The sequence below is a fragment of the Vigna unguiculata genome, chromosome 11 (assembly GCF_037176805.1).
Source record: "Vigna unguiculata cultivar grain cowpea cultivar isolate G323 ecotype 2 chromosome 11, ASM3717680v1, whole genome shotgun sequence".
Classification (NCBI taxonomy): Eukaryota; Viridiplantae; Streptophyta; class Magnoliopsida; order Fabales; family Fabaceae; genus Vigna; species Vigna unguiculata.
In genome coordinates, this window is record NC_140802.1 from 2,716,976 (window position 1) to 2,736,831 (window position 19,856).

Sequence of the window (19,856 nt, forward strand, 5' to 3'; positions counted from 1 at the left end):
CCGAGTCCATAGGCACCAACCACACAATAGTCTGAACCTTAGCCATGACCATGAAAACCTCACCTATGCTCACTCCTCTGCTGCTCTTCCTCCTCTTCTCCCTAGCCAAAGCACTGAACCCTAACTGTGATGTCCATGACCATGGCTCTACCCTTAAAGTGTTCCATGTGTTCAGCCCTTGTTCCCCATTCCGACCCTCAGAGGGTCTCTCATGGGAGGAGAGTGTCCTACAGCTAGAAGCCAAGGACCATGCCAGGATGCAGTACCTTTGGAGCTTGGTAGCTAGAAGGTCGATTGTCCCAATTGCCTCGGGCAGACAAATCACACAGAGCCCTACGTACATTGTTAAGGCCAGGATTGGTACCCCTCCTCAGACCCTTCTATTGGCCATGGACACCAGCAACGATGCTGCTTGGGTCCCTTGCACTTCCTGCGTTGGTTGCTCCACCCTCAAACCCTTTGCCCCTGCCAAATCCACCACCTTCCACAACCTTCCATGTTCTGCTCCTCAGTGCAAACAGGTGATGTGATCAACAAAAACACTTTTCATCTCTGCATTCTGTAAAATCACAAACATTTTCTTATAACTCTCATCATAACAAGTAACAAGCTCAAGAGTTATAATCCGGTCTAGTTGTAAATTAGTGTTAAAATCCAAACTGTGAATCTAGGTTTCATATTAACCAGAAATAAAAAAATAAAACATTATATTAAAATAAAAATCTATTGCATTAAAATTTTAGATCGAGAATAATGTTATGACTGATATGATTGAGCTCAAATCTCTGTATTTTCCCATTGAGAAAAGACCGTGATCCACTAAAATATTTTAAAAGATATAAAATTAGTTTGAAAAGTAAAAAAAAAATATATATAAAGAGGTTACATGTTCAATTTTTCTTAATAATAAAGAGAATACTTTTTCTGTGATGCATGAATTGTTTAGATCTCGTAGTTTTTAAAGGAAATTATACGAGTTTAATTATGACTGTTATGAGTTATTTTTACCATCTGTGTATTAGTTTTCGAGTTAAAAAATAAACATATTTTTTGGAAGCAGCTATACGACATTTGAGTGTTTGTACTGTTCAAAAGTAAGGTTTTTATTTGTAACGGACATTAATCAAATGTTTGGAATGATCGAAAAGAATGTATCTTTTCTTGGTCGGATAACGACAAAAGGTCACGTGAGCTACCACTAAGCACTGAATTAACGAAAAATAATATATATCTTTTTGTGGTTTTTTTTATTTGAATCAAACTTTTTATGGAGAATCAACACAAAAAGATTCAGCATTAATTTGACTATGATTTTAATTAAAAAATTACGTATAATTGATGTTCTTTCCTTAGCTTTATCAAACTTACTATTCATGGATTTTTCACGCGCCATCTACTGCGCGTGGAAATGGCGAAGTCACGAATATTCCAAATGCATTAAAAGCTTTATCCTACTAGTAGGTGAATTAAGTTACCTTGGGAGGCAAAAAAAAAAGTTCACGAGACTTACAAAAATAAATTGGGGGAGTTTTCAATTTTCTATGGTCCACTTCACATAACTCTTAAGTCTGTGAAATTTTCAGGTACCGAACCCCACCTGCGGTGGAAGCGCGTGTTCTTTCAACTTCACTTATGGCACTTCCTCTGTGGCAGCTGGTCTTGTACAGGACACAGTTACCCTAGCCACCGACCCAGTTCCAGGCTACACCTTTGGGTGCGTTCAAAAGGCAACAGGGAGCTCAATTCCAACACAGGGGCTGTTGGGCCTGGGCCGAGGCCCATTGTCACTCTTGGCCCAAACCCATCATCTCTACCAGTCTACCTTCTCCTACTGCTTGCCCAGCTTCAAAACACTCAACTTCAGTGGGTCACTGAGACTTGGGCCTGTGGCCCAGCCCAAGAGGATCAAGTTCACCCCTCTTCTCAAAAACCCTAGAAGGTCATCACTGTATTATGTGAACTTGGTGGCTGTTAGAGTTGGCCGGAGAATCGTCGATATCCCGCCGGAGGCTTTGGCGTTCAACCCCACCACCGGTGCCGGCACCATTTTCGATTCCGGTATGCATAATAAGTATAAAAGTTTTAACTTTTTATATAATTATAATAGAATCAATAAATTTATCATTTATAACAATTTTTAATTGGAAAAATGTACTGTGAGCTGTCATTCATTATAGTGGGGTTCTGTTGTCTTAATCTAACACTATTATATTGACCAAAGTAGTAGTGATATGATAGAGTGTCATTAAAGGTTCATATGATTCCTTTTGTTTATTTTGGATATTTTCTCTCGGAGTATCCTGAATAATTGAACCTTTTTCTTTCCCATTTTTTAAGAATGAACATAATTATATGATGTTCATGTTCTGCTACACGAAGACAAGATGGTCAATTTTAAGACAAAATTGGAGTCAAAATGCCATAAAAGTGATTTGACATGGTCACTTTCATACATGCTCCACATGTCTTTGTTTTACATTTCTAATCTAATTTCATTCTCTCTTTTTATCTAAAGTAGAAATTACAGTAAAACTTTATTACATATGTTACTCTTTTCATTATACTATTATAAAATGCCACATAAAAAAAAAAAAAAAACTTTCACTAATGCTTTTTCGTTTGATTTTCTCATTAAATACTACAAGGTACGGTGTTCACCCGGCTGGTTGAACCGGCCTACACCGCCGTCCGGAACGAGTTCCGGCGGCGAGTCAGCATCGGGAAGAAACTCACCGTGACAAGGCTCGGAGGGTTTGACACATGCTACACGGTCCCGATAGTTGCACCAACCATAACGTTTATGTTCTCCGGCATGAACGTGACACTGACGCCGGACAACACCCTCATACACAGCACCGCCGGCGGCATCACGTGCTTGGCGATGGCGGCGGCGCCCGACAACGTGAACTCGGTGCTGAACGTGATCGCCAACATGCAGCAACAAAACCACCGTGTGCTCTACGACGTGCCCAACTCAAGACTCGGTGTTGCTCGTGAACTTTGCACCTAATATGCATGCATGAATGACAATAAGCGGTTCTAGGTCAAAAAATTTCATCACCTGTGGGAACAATAATAACGATAATAGTGTCGAATTAAAGTTGCAAGTTACTCCTATGTTGGTGTTTGGTCTATATATCATATGGGTAGGGTTTTGGCATTTCACTTTATTGCTAACTATATTTATAGACATTGCAAAGTTATATTTGATTGTAGCATGAAAAATGGTTATGTTTGAAGCTTTGTAATGGTATGTGTCACGGGTTCATATATATATGTAGCAATTAATTTCTCGTGTCGTTTTGTTGAAGCTGATTGAAGTGATAATGACTTCATATAAAGTACGAGTTCACGGGCTCTGGCATTATCATTTTACGAATATGGTCTCACTCTTTTTTTCATGTCTTTTCTTTTTTCATGTCTTCACAGATATGAACATCATTTTGAACTTTTATTTACCGATTCAAAATATAAAGACTACACAACTTAAAATGTTGTTAACAATAATAAGGTTAAATATGTTTTTGTCTCTCAAGTTTAAGTAAATTTTGAAATTAGTCTCTTTATGAAATTTTATATAAATTTAGTCTTTCATCTTTAAAAATGTGTGCATATAGTCCTTCTTATCAAATTTTATTAAATTTATTTGACATTTTAAACGCATTTTATGATAATATTTGAATTAACATTGAAGTGAAAGTGTGTCAAACGGTGTAAATAATTCAAATATTATCATGAAATGTATTTGAAATGTCAGATAAAATTAACAAAATTTAGTTAAAATGATTAAATTTACGCATTTTTAAAGATGAATGACTAAATTGGTCAAAAATTTTAAAGATGAACTAATTCCAAATTTCACTAAAACTTAAGGGACAAAAACATATCTAATCCTAAAAAATAGTCATAAGCAGGAAAAGATTGTGAAAAATGAGTTGAGGGTATGAAGGAAGAAATAAATGGGGTGCAGGAAGTACCACCATAATTAAATATGGACCAACAATTTACCGGCCCAAATTGTATTCAGCCCTGTGTCAACTCGTATTCGATGTCCTATTTAATCATACACCTCTATAAGTAAGTAAAAGTGTAGTCTCTTAATATAAAAATTATTAATATCTGTATTTTAAACGATTAAATAACATTTACCATTAAAAAGTGAATTATAAAGTAGTATTTAAATATTTAAAATTGATCAATGTTCTTTTGGTAAAGTTTGATGTTAAAATTTTATATTTTAAAATGAAATTTTAACTTAGGAAAGAACAAATTCAATTCCTTTGTCAAAATAAAAAATTTATAATATACAATACTTCAAATTGAAATCCATGTCCATGTCTTGAATCATGCCCACGGAATTAGGTAAATATATGAATACCAAAACTACGTGCAACATTGACCAATTATAGAAAAAAGGAAAATGAAGATTATTATGAAGGTTCCTTGCACACACAATGAAAATATTGAAAGATAAAATGGAACACTCATCGTGTTTCTTCACTTGTATAAAACTATAAACAAATTTGGACATGTCGGTCCAATAGAGTCTACCATTTTCATTAAAATATGCATTTACATGTATTGTTGACTATTGTGTATACAACTAACCAAATCTTCCACCTTCATTAAACAATGCATTTATCCACTTTAAATGTTTGGGTGTTATTTAAGAGTCTTTTGATGTGACCAAAAAGTTCAACTACATCCACTTGAACGCATTTTATAATAGGCAATTTTTAAAGTAAAGATTTGTGTTTCTACACCATTTAGAGTAATCAATTTTTTAGTTATGGTTGAGGTAAAAAGTAACTTATATATTTGTAAAAATAAAAGAGTTTTTAATATATTTTTAAAATATTAAGCTCCACCAATATATTTTAAAACTTGTTAGAAGTCTTACATCGACTCGATTGGTAATCAAGTCAATTTAGAATATGTAAGTGAGTACAAAGTTCATTTTACATGTTAGTCTTATGAGATTGTGTTAGAATTAAAGTCTATTTTTGTAGAGAAATGATACTTTGACAGTTTTTTTGACAAACTTTGACAAAATTCGTGTGGATCTAACATTTTAATCATTTTGACCTTATGTGCGAGAAAAGAAAATTTTATTTTAGTACTCCGACATCAACTTTTTCAACAAAATCTTTGTTAAATAACATTTTCGTATTTTTTAACATAGTATGAGGGTCATTATTAGAGTTCATCCCAATGAAATTTGTTGTCAGTTTGTTAGACATATAGTTTCAGCCAATATCAGACCACGTATTAATATCTAATCTCATGTTCAATGTATACATCATATATACATCAATGAATATCTCACCTTACGAATGAAGTTTAAAGTTTACCTTTTAACAAAATCTCAAAAGACAACATAAAAAACTTAACAACAAAAACTTGATTAAAAAAACAAGTATGAAAAATCACCACGGCTAAAAGAAAATAAAATAAAATTCCTCTGATCAAAGTTTTAATCTATTTAAATTCAGCCACCAAAAAACATCTTGAAATCATAAAGAAAATATAGAAAATTGTAAGGAGACTTAAAATATTTATTTAAAAAAATAAATAAAGGATGATTTTTAAAGAATGAAGAATAAAATGTTTAATGTTTAATTATATATTTTGAAAGGGATAAATTATATTAAATTAAACTTTAAATATTTATTTTTACTTTTCAAACATCTGAACACGCGAATTTAAATCACATGTCTGCTGGATATTAAAATTAAAAGTATGGTTCAGGTATTATTTCTGGACTTGAATATACACATCGTACATTTTTCACATTGTTCATGAGTTAGAAACCTTTAAAATTAGTGTTTTCTACCTAACAAGAATGCATAATTTTCATCATATGAAAATCATACAAAGCCAAAACTTGGGTTTATATTAAACCAAGTTTTTAATACAATAAAATAATAAAGAGTACACAAGCCTCCAAAGACTTTGGCAAATATTACATATATTAGTGATAAATATACCAGGGAGACTTGTAATCCTAAACAACTAAAAAAATTGCTTCAAAACATAAGAGAAGAATTTTGTTTTTAAAATTATACAGGTTTAGAATGTTTTTAATCTTAGGGGGAATCTGAATTTTGTCTAATTTAAAAAACGTATACTTCATTTTTACAAATAATATAACACAATTTTAATCCTTAAAATTTACAATTTAAGATATTTAATCAAAATTTAAAGTATATAAATCACGATTAAAATTTGTTACTAATATTTAATTTATCTTTACAAAATCAATATATATAGTAATATTTGCATTTCAATTATCTATTATGATTTGATTATATTAATAATTAATATAAGATACCCATTAAATTTAACAAAGATGATCGAAACAAAAATATTTCACACTTATTTTATATTAGAGTGACTACTAATAAATTGTTGATGTAAGTGTTAGCAAGCTCACTTTCTTCAATTAAGATATCAAAATCAAGTTTAAGAAGTAGAAAAATGTGATTGGAATCAAATTATTCAATAGAAATTAGTTATCAAGGGAATAAATATTTTGTATCACTAATATGGTTAACAAGTTAATCAATATTATGACTTTTGAATAAGGGTGACAAAACAAGTCAGCATGGTCCGTTTTGGCTCGTCCCATCTTTGGCTAGCTAAAAAGGAGTTGAGTTGGACTGACTTACCATTGCGAAACGAGCTGGACACTGCAATCCATCATGCCTCAAGGTAGGCTAATAGATTGGCGGGCTGGCCTGCCACTTTTTTTATTTTTTTTTAAATTTAAATTTAAATTCTTTTAATTTTCTTTTAACTTTTTTAAAATTTTTGTTTATGAATTTTTTGCATATATAAATTTGTTGATGTAAATAGGATTTTTTTAATTATTTTTAACTTTTAAGCATAAAAAAACAAAAAAACAAAAGATAAATTGGCTGTCCCAGACGAGCTGAGCCACCAATTTGGCGGGTTAGGCAAGCCGGACCACAGTAAGTTGACGGGTTGAAAACTCAAATTCGGTCTGTCCTTTTCTTTATGGTCTGATAGGCCTGATCCAGTTTAACATATCTACTTTTGAATGAATTTTAGATGAAAACTAACTTATTTTCCAACATATACTCTCATCACCTAATACCATATATATATATATATATATATATATATATATATATATATATATATATATATATATATATATATATATATATATATATATATATATATATATATATATATATATATATATATATATATATATATATATATATATATATATATATATATATATATATATATATATATATATATATATATATCGAGATATTGTTAATTATTAAGTCATATTAATTCATCATTTTTGTGGTAGTTGAAAAAAAAAAAACACTAATTATCCTTTTAACAACTATTTAGTCGTTATCAATTGTACGGTGCGCCAAAAAATTACGTGTATTAGCGTATAGTTTATGTTTTGTGTCTTGTTTTATTAACACGACTCATTTTCAAAGCTGATCCAACAATAGTAAAGAAACTTGAGTGAAGAAAAGAGAAAGCAACAATAAAATTCCACTCGAAGTAAATATTGTCACATAGGTTATGAGTCATGTACAGTTTCGGTCCCAATACTGGAAGATGAATGCGATGTAGAAAAGTTGACATAAAATTTATGGATCCAGAAAATGAGCATAAATTGATCATATATTTAATTTAAATTTTATTAATAAAAAAGAGACATGTGATTATTATATTTGTAATTTTTAAATTTGTGTTATTATTTTTTGTAATTGAGATATTTTTCCTATGGAAAATAATTTGTAACTATATTTTTTTCTATAATTTAAGTGCTAACTCTCACGGTCAAGATTAAGACTATTTTAACATTAATTTTCTCTATTTCACTTTAGGTAAAGAGATTCTTTTAAATTTTTGTTTTCGGTAAAGATTAAACTATTTTGATTTTAGTGTTTTTTATTTCACTTTAGGTAAAGAGATTTTTTCAAATTTTTATCTTTGAAAAAGAAAATAAATTTTTTTAACGGAACAAGTCCCATTCAGTAAATTTTTTTTTTTATTTTAAACGTTTTAAAAAATGAATGCATAACCTCACAAATATTGTATATTTTATCATATTAAATGAATACCATAGTTTTAATGAATCGTAAAAAGATGTATCAAACTTTACATTTTATCATTTAATTTATATACACATATAGATGCGTGTGAGCTAGATTAAATCCCAACACTATAATTTTTATTATTTATTACGTCATTGAATAACTTTGAATATATTCTAAAAGCCTGCAGCTAGAAATATTTATTTATCGTGAAGATATTTTTTTATGTGCTGATATAAGTGTGTGAAATTATTTGAAAAGTGATGATTAAATTTAAATTATGTTTACATCATACTTTACTTAAATGTGTATGTGTAGGTTAGTTTTAGATCTCACATAGCAGCAGTTGTACATGAATGTTTAGGATAGTTAGGTGTAAAGGTGATTATTTAGCTTGATTTTATAAAGCTTTATGGCTAGGATTTCTTTGAGACATAATTGGTTTTTAAAGGACAATATATTATGACTTTATTTTTTTATTTTTATATTTTATTTTGTTATGTTTTTCGACGTGAATCATTAATTAATGTACTATTATATTTTTTTTAAAGAATCAATGATTTATACTAAACTAAATTTTTTTTGATAAAATTAATGACTTACACTAAATTATGTCAGAAAATAAATGAAGAGAATTAAAGTATAATTTTTCTTTTTTTAAAATGTTTTTCTTTTACTTTGTGTTGCTTAAGGTTCAAGAGAAACATAAAATTATGTAACTTAAGGAAGAGTTGTTTGGAATACTTTAATGATGCTAATAATTAGGAAGAATTTTATGCAACTCATCTCCATGAGATATCAAATATTGAGAATAGTCACCTATGATACAACTAACAAAAATATCGAGAATCATCGCCTATGATATAGCTCACAAAATAAATAAATAAATTCTAAGAGATGAAATTTTTTGTTTTTTGATCATTGATTAACTACCAATATGCACACAATATATATTGACTATATTATTAATGGTTCTTTAGTAAGTAATTGATAACTTAGCTTATTTATTTGTATTTCTTACGTGAATATATTATTATGTTTTGACACATCATTGCCACGTACTTTTGTCCCAAAATACGATAATTCTATTTAAATAACAAATATAATTAATTTATATAACAAATACATATAGAAAAAGATAAGTTAGTAAGAATAAAAATAAATAACACAATCTCATTTAATAAATAGCAAGAACACTTTAATTTACTAAATTTGATTAATATTTGTTAAAATGGAATAGGAGATTGGTTTATGATTAATTTAAATGTTTTAGGTTTAAGTAATTCTTGTTGAGAAATTAGATTTCCAACATGCTATGGTCAAATCAATATTTCTTTTATTGTTTCTATGATAAAAGGTCTTCATTAACGCATCCTAAAAGCTATTATGTATGAAAGGAATTTGCACAGAAGAAAAAAAAAAGACGCTCTTAAAAGGTTAAAATCTTATTGTTCAAACAGTGAACTAAATAAAAGTCAGTATGAAAGGAATTTACACCGAAAAAAGAGAAAAAAAAAACTCTTAAAATCAGATTAAAAAATATAAGCCTGTGATCCTCGTTAGGTTTTCATAAGTTTTATAGTTTTTACAATATTAAATATTAATTTTAACTGAGATAAAAAAAAAAATGAATGTTCTTACAATGTTCTTCACGTGTCTAGTGTTTTTTTATCTCATTTCTTTAGGGTCGAAATATTTTTGTATTTTAATTTATGCACTTCAATTAAATTTTAATCTTATGAATCTTCAGGAGATCTTCAAAATTATTCTGAGATTCAAGTTAAACAATACGTCACAGACAATAAATACTAAAATAAGATAAAATTAGATATCATACCTTATAAGTAGTATATATTTATAATATACGAGCTCTATATTTTATAGACGTCATTTTCATCTATATCGAACATATTACATTAGCCCATATCTTTTCATTGTCGACCTCCAACACATTTACATTTTATTTTAAAAATAAAATACTTCTAAAGTAAAACAAATTATGGCATTTATAAAAGATGTAAACTTTTTTAATATATTTGCTAGGAATTCAAATCTAAATCTAAATATCATATTAAATAAAAATAAAAAGTAAAACATGTTCTAAATAAAAGGTTTAATTAGTAATTACTTTCGTTTGAAAATTTTAGTTTGATACCAATTTTTAAAAACAGTTTCAATTTTGTCTCAACTTTTAAATTTTTTTTTAATTAGATCCCTTTTAGAAAAAAATATATTAACGTTGTTAATTGCATGTCATGTGTTAGCCTCTCCTTTTTTCATTTTTTTTTAATTTTTAATTTTTTTTAATTAAAAAAATTGTCACGTGTCAGATTCAGATTCATGGTGTGACATTTGATATTGTCTTTGTGAAGTGTCGTTATCTTGATTTCAATTTAGTTCTCCACATATGTCTATTTGTTTCAATTTAGTCTGAAAATGTTATATTGATATTTATTATTAAAATATAATTTATAAAATTAAACATTGATATTTATATTAAAATTTAGTCGTAAAAATAATAAATAACAAAATATAAAACTAATTGAAATACTTTTCTAAAAATTAAGACAAAATTAAAACTTTTTAAAAATGGATACCAAATTAAAATTCTCAAACAAAAATAGATATTATTCAATTACCTAAACCTAAAACATACTATTCTTTAATATTTGGATCGAGAATTCGAGCTCAAGAGCTCGGGTTAACTTTCTTCTTATAAAGACTTAACAATATTTATTATTTAAAAAAATTCTTTTAATTTTTTAGATAACATATGTATACTCTTTCATGGTAAATATTACATATATATATATATATATATATATATATATATATATATATATATATATTAATATGTGTATGAAAGGAATTTACAGAGAGGAAAACCGTTCTCCAAACCCGATCAAACCATTGAATAAAAAAACAGTCTGAAAGGAATCAAATCAAAATTTGCGTAAACCCAAAATAAAAATTATCCACCTGTCCACGTCACCCTCACAACGAGTCAACACCGTGCGAAACCGCCACGACCCAATAATCTCCTCCGAGTCCTACTCCCTCACGCCTCCAACCATCCAAACACGCCCTTATATTTCTCCCACGCGCTTTCCCCTCTCCCTTTCCTTCTTTTCCCCTTATCCCCCGAACCTCCCTCCGAACCACCATGGACTCTCAGCGCCGCACCGTCCGCACCCTAGTCTCCAAGCTCAGCTCCGTCTCCGAAGCCGCTCGCGTCGACGCCCTCTGCCAGCTTCGCCTCATGTCCAAGCAGGACCCGCAAACCCGACCCGTAATCGCCGAAGCTGGCGCAATCCCTTACATAGCAGAAACCCTCTACTCTTCCTCTCACACTTCCCAAGAGAACGCAGCGGCCACGCTGCTCAACCTGTCCATCACGGAGAAGGAGCCTCTCATGTCGACTCGTGGCGTCCTCGACGCGATCGCGCACGTGATCTCGCATCACGCCACCACCTCTTCGCCCGCCGCCGTACAGTCCGCCGCCGCCACCATACACAGTCTCCTCTCCTCCGTCGACTCCTACCGTCCCGTCGTCGGCGCCAAGCGCGAGATCGTGTACTCTCTCGTCGATATCCTCCGTTGCCACGTGTCCTCGCCTCCGCGCACGATCAAGGACGCGCTCAAGGCGCTCTTCGCCATCGCGCTCCATCCGCTCAACCGCACCACGATGATCAACCTCGGCGTGGTTCCCGCGCTTTTTTCGCTCGTCGTGAAGGACGGTAGGGTCGGCATCGTGGAGGACGCGACGGCGGTAGTTGCGCAGGTCGCGGGATGTGAGGACGCCGCCGAGGCTTTCCGTAAGGCCTCCGGCGGCCTTGGCGTGCTCGCCGACCTCCTTGACCTTGCCACCGCTGCCAGCATGCGCACCAAGGAGAATGCCGTCTCGGCGCTCCTTAATCTTGTGCGCTGCGGCGGGGAGAAGGTTGCCGCGGATGTGCGCGACGCTGTTGCGTTCGGAGCGCTGGACGGAATTAGGGACGTTAGGGACGGTGGCAGTGGCAAGGGGAGGACGAAGGCGGCCGAATTGTTGAAGGTCTTGCTCGGTGAGAGCAATGGCACTGTCGTCGATGTAGTGTTGAGTAGTGATAACTGTTCTTCGTTTGGTTCCTCGAGGAATCATGATTCGGATTGAGTTTGGTGATTCTTGTGCTGATACGGTTTCATGATTCTTTTTGTTCTTTGTAGACCGGAAATGGATTCTCTGTATTTACACATTATTCACGCATTCGTGAATTGGAACCAATAGATGAAGATGGTTCACTTTTGGTTACATGTTTAGGATGAAACTCTGAGTGGTTCTGATTAGCTGAATGCGTGAATGCAAGGATGTGGGATTTTCCTGACCTGGGAGAATCTCGGTCGATTTAGGGTGGGTTTAGTCTAGCACATTTGGTGTACAAATTAGGTGATAAGTTTGTTTTTTTATATCATATTCTATTCATTATTATGTTATGATATGAACAATATCATGATGTGTTGTACATTTTTACAGTGTTGAGTAATGGGTAACAGCTTTCAGGTTATTTAGTTCTGCCTTTTGTTCTTTTCATTGGTTTTGATTTGGATTTGAGTTTTAGTCATTAATCTGTTAAAGTAATGATTAGTGAAGGTTGCATATGATGTGTAAGGACTGAGGGCATCTCAAAGTACATCAGCTAAGTGCACTTGGTGGTAAATACAGTGACTTTGGTTCTATCTCTGATAATTTAGATGCAACTGTTAGCAGTCATGTGCATGCTGTAAGGTGATTTATTTTGCAGCTGGGTGGGTGTGATCAATTGGTTGTTGATGAAAGAGTGTAGCTTTGATCTAGTGGTAATAGAAGCCAAAAACGAAGGTTGGTCTGTACTGCAGCACTAGTTGTAATAGTGCTATTTATAGATTCATTCCCCATTTGCATCACATTTTCTGTGTTTTTATTTTCACACTTTATGTTTATTATGTTCCTCTTCACTGGAAGGTTTTTTTTTTTCCTGGCTTTGATGTTGTATGCTAAGTGCATTCTGTGATAGAAAAAGAAAATGGAGGTGGGGCGTAGAGAACATGAAGTAGGTGGAGTCTTTTTTTTGTTAATGGATTAGTCTCATTGAAAATTAAAGCGTATACCCGTTTGAATATGGGAAGATCTTCTTAGTTGTGATCTTCTGTGATTTAAGTAAGAATATATAGTCAATATTTATGTTGGTTAGATTAAAAGTTTATTCAGCAAGTTCAGTTTGTGACTGTGCACTAACATAAGCACCAGTCTATTGTAACATGCAGCGTGGTTCACTCAATCTGCCTTTCATTCTGGACTTTAAATTCTTTACTTCTATTGCAGTGGCGTGTTTATTTTTTCTTTTCTAATTTTCCAAATTTCTAAGAGTCTCGAGGAAACTTAATCTAATTTGCAACCTGATTTATAATAGACACAAAGCTCATGTTTTTAGTTCACATCTGATTTGGCATTTTTAAAGAGTTGTTGTTGTTGCTGTTGCTTTGCTTTGCTGCACCTGAACAATGATGTTGCTAAACCTGTCAGCAGAATTCTATATTGTTTAAAAGTATTTAGACTTACTGAGGGAGAAAGATTAGCTATTACTGAATATAAAATTATTACTGGTGGCTTCCATAACATGCCAACCTTGATTCTATGAATCTTCCTCAGTTTAAATATTTTTGTTGCACCTACCAATTGTGTCATTTGAATGAGAACTGAGGATTAGATATCTGTGTGAACCTTTTCTTTCTGTACAAGTATTACATTGCAAGATGTATAAGTTTTGCTTTGAATGGCAGATGTGTAGAAGAAATAACCATCTGTATTCAAACTTACGAATTGCTGTTACCTTTTTCATCTTTCCGAATTCTTTTGGTTCAACTCTGACTATAGGAGTGGTTGTGTAATAGCTGCATTTTTGTTAACTTTAGTATACGCTCAAATTAATTTTCACATATTTTGTTTTAAGAAAACATAATTAATATTGGTTTACTTTACGCTTAAATGACTTTTTGGTCTGTTGTAAATTTGAAGATTTTGCATATGTAATTTTGTTCCTGATTTGATCATTGATACAATTTTTATTTCTGTTTCAATCATGTATAAAATTTTTATTTTTGTTTTGATCATCAATAAATTTTGTTTTAATTTATGATTTGCTTATGAATGAAATTTCTGATTATATAATGATTATTGATAAAAGCTTATTTTTATTTTGATCTTTAGGATTTACAGACATTTGTAAAGTGATGAGATGATTTATTTATTGTGAGATGTCATCAATTAAGAACTCTATATTTTGTATATATTATCTTTATTAATTTTTGTGTGTTTTTCATTTGGTTCACGGAACTTTTTTTTTTTTTCTGGTCTTCAATATGTTTCTGTTCTTGTGTTTTTGTTCCTTGTTGATTATTTTTACAGTGATGTAATATTTTTTTCAGTTAAGGCTTGTATCTTTTATTTGTTTGTATAATGTTGAAAGAAAGAAAGAAAGAAAGGATCATAAACTTAACTGAAGGAAAACAACATTTGTGTCATATGATTAGGGACGATAATGTGGGTGTTTTTATCGGTTTAGGTTCGTCTTGCACTTGATTCATTAAAAAATATGAGTTGGGTTGGTTCACCCTTCATTAAAAATGCAGGTTGAAAATATGGGTTTGTCCCACAAAGGTATTGGTTCATGTAGGCTGGTCCACTTTTATTGAGTAATTAAATATTTTTATTTTATTAGGAAATAAATAATGAAAAAAATGGACATCCTCGTTGCATTTCTTGGTTTATATGTACTATTCAATATTTTTCACTTTTTTCTCTATCACTCAGAATAAAGAGAAAGTAATATAAAATCTTAAAATATTCTTTAATTAAAGTTATGACATATAATAACTTTTGATAATAACTTTAAAATTAAAAACTAAATCATATGTTGCATAATGATCAATTAGAAACTGTGGTCGATTAATGACCAATGATTCTATTTGTCACATGAACCATTTTCACTAATTACTATTATTATTTCTATAATTTCTTAACATTGTCAACACTTTTCTCTTTTATTTTTTATGTGTTTTCAAGCATCACTTTTGTAATGAAAAAAAGAAGAAGCAACCAAAGAAAACCTTTACTACATTTCTATAATATGTTTGAAACGAAATAATAAAATATATATATATATATATATATATATATATATATATATATATATTTATATATATTTTGACAATGCAACTCACATATAAAACTTAGACAAATACCGATATCGGAAATGGCAAAGAGATATTTGTGAGTTATATCTGTAAAAGATTGAATTTGAGTTGAATAGATCCTTATAAACAACTTCAATGAACTTTTTCATATACAAAACATTTCCACCCAAAAATGAGGTAATATAATATAATAATAATGAACATAATATATATATTTTTTAATTTTATGATAGTTTTTTCTTTATTTTCTACAAATGTTTACTCATTTAAACAAGCAAACAAAATTAAGCTTGTCTTTTTTTTTTTCTCTTATTCCTATGTATTCAAATAATACTTATTTTTCATTTTATTTTTTATTCTACACATGACATTTATTTTTAATCTTTTTATGTTTTTCTTGTATTCAAATTAAAAGGATACGCGTGTTTATATTTTCAGTAACACTTTCTATACAAATAATTAAAACTGTATAGCAGAAATGAATTTAACGCACATATTTTAACAATGTGTTAAAGAATCAAAAAGCTGGAATAGCTCAGTTGGTTAGAGCGTGTGGCTGTTAACCACAAGGTCGGAGGTTCAAGCCCTCCTTCTAGCGTTTTTGCTTTCTCCATTTTTTTCTCATTTTTTTCATTTTTTTTTCATTTTTTTTCATTTTTTTCATTTTTTTTCATTTTTTTTTCATTTTTTTTTATTAAATTGAAAATTTTATGATATATATGTTGTTAAAATTTATATTGTTTGGGCGGTAAAAAAAATTATTTGAAGAACTATATAAACATAAATACCTTATTTAACACTTGAAATTAAATAGTGTTTTATAAAATTAACATAATTCAAAACAAATTTTTCAATTTTCAACGCATATTCCAAATTATTTAATTTACTATATTTTTAAAAAATATCATAAACTAAAAAACTATTTTAAATATGTATTTAAAGAAATAGAAAGTTTTTAATTACATAATAATTTATAGATAAATGAAAGTTAAAAATTTATATTCTTAAATTCAAAATGTTGTTACGTATTTAATACATAATATATTCCAATAAATAACAATAAAATATAAAGCATGAGGGAAAATAATATAGTTTATATTTATATAGTATATAAGATCATATTTGAATCATTGGAAAGATATTTGATCGAAATATTATTTATTAACAGCTGGAAGTGTATATATAACAGCTGTAATACCAGAAGAATATTTCTTTGCACAAAAATATTGTATACAGAACCTCCCAAAATAGAAACATGATATTAGAGAGTAAGAAATATTAAAAGATAAATAAAAATGGATATTTGTTGTTATGCTTTCATATTTATATTAAAACTTCATTTCAAAAATATTTTTTATTAGATTATGTTGACTAAATAATTATTCAGTTCTCATTTTTCAAACTATAAGACTCACATAAATTAATTTCAACTCAATATTACATAAAAAAAAAATTCTAACTTTCTATTATTAGCTGGATCTATATCGATTCAAAGACTGACACAGACTGATCACATTAACTAATGCAAAAATAGATTTCAATAATAGTGACTGACAAAAAAAAAATGGTGATAGAAAGGAAGCATAATAAAACAAATGTGTTACTATTACTCTTTTAAAATAATTTAGCAATATCATGATGATAAATTCATAACTTATGATTTGTATATAATATTTTAGAAGAAAAAGAAAAGGCTAAGTCATTGGTGGGTAAATTTTCATCTTAGAAATTACAAACTTATAACATCAATTATTACTTTGTAAAATTTCACATATATTAACATTGAATTAATGTTTTAGACTTTCAATGATGTCTCACTATTGATAAAGGATGACATGTTAGAAATAAAGAAAGAGTGTTCATCTTATTTGCTCAAACAATTGCAAGAAGTTTAAGTTTTTAGAAGTTTTTTCCCTTCACTTTATATTCACTTTATATGTGTTTTTAGTAATTAGTTACATGTACTTTGACTTTGGTAATTGTACTATTAATTTCGTAAGTTCAAAGATAAAATTTGTTCTCAACCTTTTCTCAATTTCAAGTGTTGGTTTTATGTTAAAATAAAATGAATATTAAAAAAATTATAAATTTACGTCTGACTATGCATTAACAAACGTAAATTTATGTTTGACTGTGCATTAACATACATAAATTTTGATGCGTGATGTTTTAACAAATTTTAAGTTTGGTTAGAGTCCACCATACCTAACTTTACATATGTTTTCTTAGGTCAGACGTAAATTCACGTCCGATTTTTAGTCGGACATAAATTTATGACTACCGTTATTATGTCTAATTGAACCGGATAAAAAAAAAGCAAAAAATGTTGGATATAAAAGACCTCTTTTGTGTTAGTGCCACTTAATTGGTAATTGGGATTAAAAAAATTTAAAACAAGGTAGAATTTATGCATTGAAATAAATAAATAAATAAATAAAATATTTTATTTTTTAAATAATCCGATTAGAAAAATACATATAGAAAATCTAAAGTTTGTTTTTTTTTTCAAAAATATATTTCAAAAGAATTTCATAATTACTTGCAAGGTTGAAATGACCGAGTCTGAAAGTGTAAGATCCTCTTTCGAAGATAGAATTTTCACCCCTATTTTTTCTCTAAACTTTTGTTAAAAAAGAGAATTTTAAAAGCCTTTTTTTTTTTTTCTTTTCAATGGCTAAAAAGCATAGAATATGATCGGATACCAAACTCCCAGAGTCAATGTATTCGACTGACGTATACCCATCTTTAACCCTAGAAAAACCTATGTTTAACCCTCGTTAAAAAAATGTCGTTTCACACACCATTCGATAATCATTAGGTGAAAAGGTTAAAGAAAATGGTAAACTTTTGCCTTTATAAAGAAAAACAATTATAGTAAAGAATACTATTAAAAATGAGTGTAAATAAATTATAGAAAAATACATGGAGGGTTATTATGAGTTAGATATGTTTTTGTCCTTTAATTTTTAGTAAAAATTGAAATTAGTCATTCTTCGAAACTCTTATATAATTTAGTCCATAATTTTAGAAATATATAGATTTAGTCATTTTAATCAAATTTTGTTAAGTTTATTTGATGTTTCACACGCGTTTTATGATAACATTTGAGTTGTTTATATCGTTCGACATATTTCCGCTTCAATTTTAGCTGAAAAACATATTTGAAACGTCAAATAAACTTAACAAAATTTTGTTAAAAGTACTAAATTCATGATTAAAAGATTAAAAGATTAAAAGAACTAAATTCATATATTTCTAAAGTTAATAGACTAAATTGAATCAAAGTTTAAAAAAAAACTAATTTCAATTTTTAATAAAAGTTAAGGAAATCAAACACATATTTAACCACAAAGGAATCAATCTAATGACTTAGATTTTCTCTTGGTGTGGCCTACTATGATTCCTTACGACTATGGGCAACGAGAGTCGTTATTAAGAAGGCATTAGGGCGTAACTTTAGGGGTAGTGGGTGTGTGTGCATCACCAAAAGCCCTTTCAAAAGACACATTAAAGGAGCATAAAAGCATATGCATACGTGAGAGAGACAAAGAGAAGGAAAAGTGAGAAGAACCAAAGCTACTCATTTTTTTAGTGAACCTTGCACATTGGCCGGTGCTCATCATGGGATCAACACTTTCCAATATACTCTTTATATTATTAACGTTTTTTTCAAACGATTTTTTTACGATCTTTATTACCATTTAAACGAGTTAATATATAAATGAATAAAACATCAATTATTTTTCTCCTAAGAAAAGATTTTATGTATATAAATAAAAAAAATGATTTTTTAATAATTAAATTGTGATAAATTTATATTACTTATGATCTGAAGTAACATCTTCTAAGTATGTTAAAATTGAATTTTAAATCTAATTCAAAAACCCATATATAAAGTGAAGATTACACTCATTTATATATATTGTGAATTGATCTTATTACTAGTTGATGTGGGACTTCCAACAAAGTAACTTGTCATTTTTTTTTTATATTTTAAAATCACTTGTCTCATATTATAAAAAAAAATTATCAAATTTTAGTTGTTAAATATTTTAATGGGTTAAATATGTTTTTGATCCCTTACCTTTCGGTGAATTTTGAAATTAATCCATTTCAAAACTTTGGATCAATTTAGTCTTTCATTTTTCGAAATACGTGAATTTATTCATTTTAATCAAATTTTATTAAATTTATTTGACATTTCAAACACATTTCATAATAGTATTTGACTTAACATCAAAACAAAAATATGTCAAATAGTATAAACAATTCAGATACAATCATGAAATGCATACGAAACATCAAATAAACCTAACAAAATTTGATTAAAAAAACTAAATTTACATATTTTAAAAAATAAAAAAATAAATTGATCCAAAATTTTAAAATAGATTAATTTTAAAACAAAAATATATTTAACTCTTACGATTAAATAATTTATATATTATGAAATGGACGAAGAGGATGGTTGTGAGAGAAAGGGTGACAGAGGCACGTGAATGACCCACCACCACCACTCTTCTTACCATCTCTCATGTCTTGGTTGGCTTCATG

The 19,856-nt window shown here is 29.7% G+C and overlaps 2 protein-coding genes and 1 non-coding gene across 3 annotated transcripts; all 3 read left to right on the forward strand.

Annotated features, from left to right (window-relative positions):
- Positions 1-3,375, forward strand: LOC114170743 (aspartyl protease AED3-like). Its single transcript, XM_028056294.2, has 3 exons — positions 1-521; positions 1,584-2,058; positions 2,646-3,375. The coding sequence occupies exons 1-3, from the start codon at positions 45-47 to the stop codon at positions 3,008-3,010; spliced, it is 1,317 nt and encodes a 438-aa protein (XP_027912095.2). The 5' UTR covers positions 1-44; the 3' UTR covers positions 3,011-3,375.
- Positions 3,376-11,118: 7,743 nt separating this feature from the next.
- LOC114168144 (ARM repeat superfamily protein) lies at positions 11,119-12,634 on the forward strand. Its single transcript, XM_028052878.2, has one exon. The coding sequence runs from the start codon at positions 11,257-11,259 to the stop codon at positions 12,241-12,243; it is 987 nt and encodes a 328-aa protein (XP_027908679.1). The 5' UTR covers positions 11,119-11,256; the 3' UTR covers positions 12,244-12,634.
- A 3,192-nt stretch (positions 12,635-15,826) lies between these two features.
- On the forward strand, positions 15,827-15,900 carry TRNAN-GUU (transfer RNA asparagine (anticodon GUU)). The gene has a single exon. It is a non-coding gene; the product is annotated as a tRNA-Asn (tRNA).
- Positions 15,901-19,856: the final 3,956 nt, after the last annotated feature.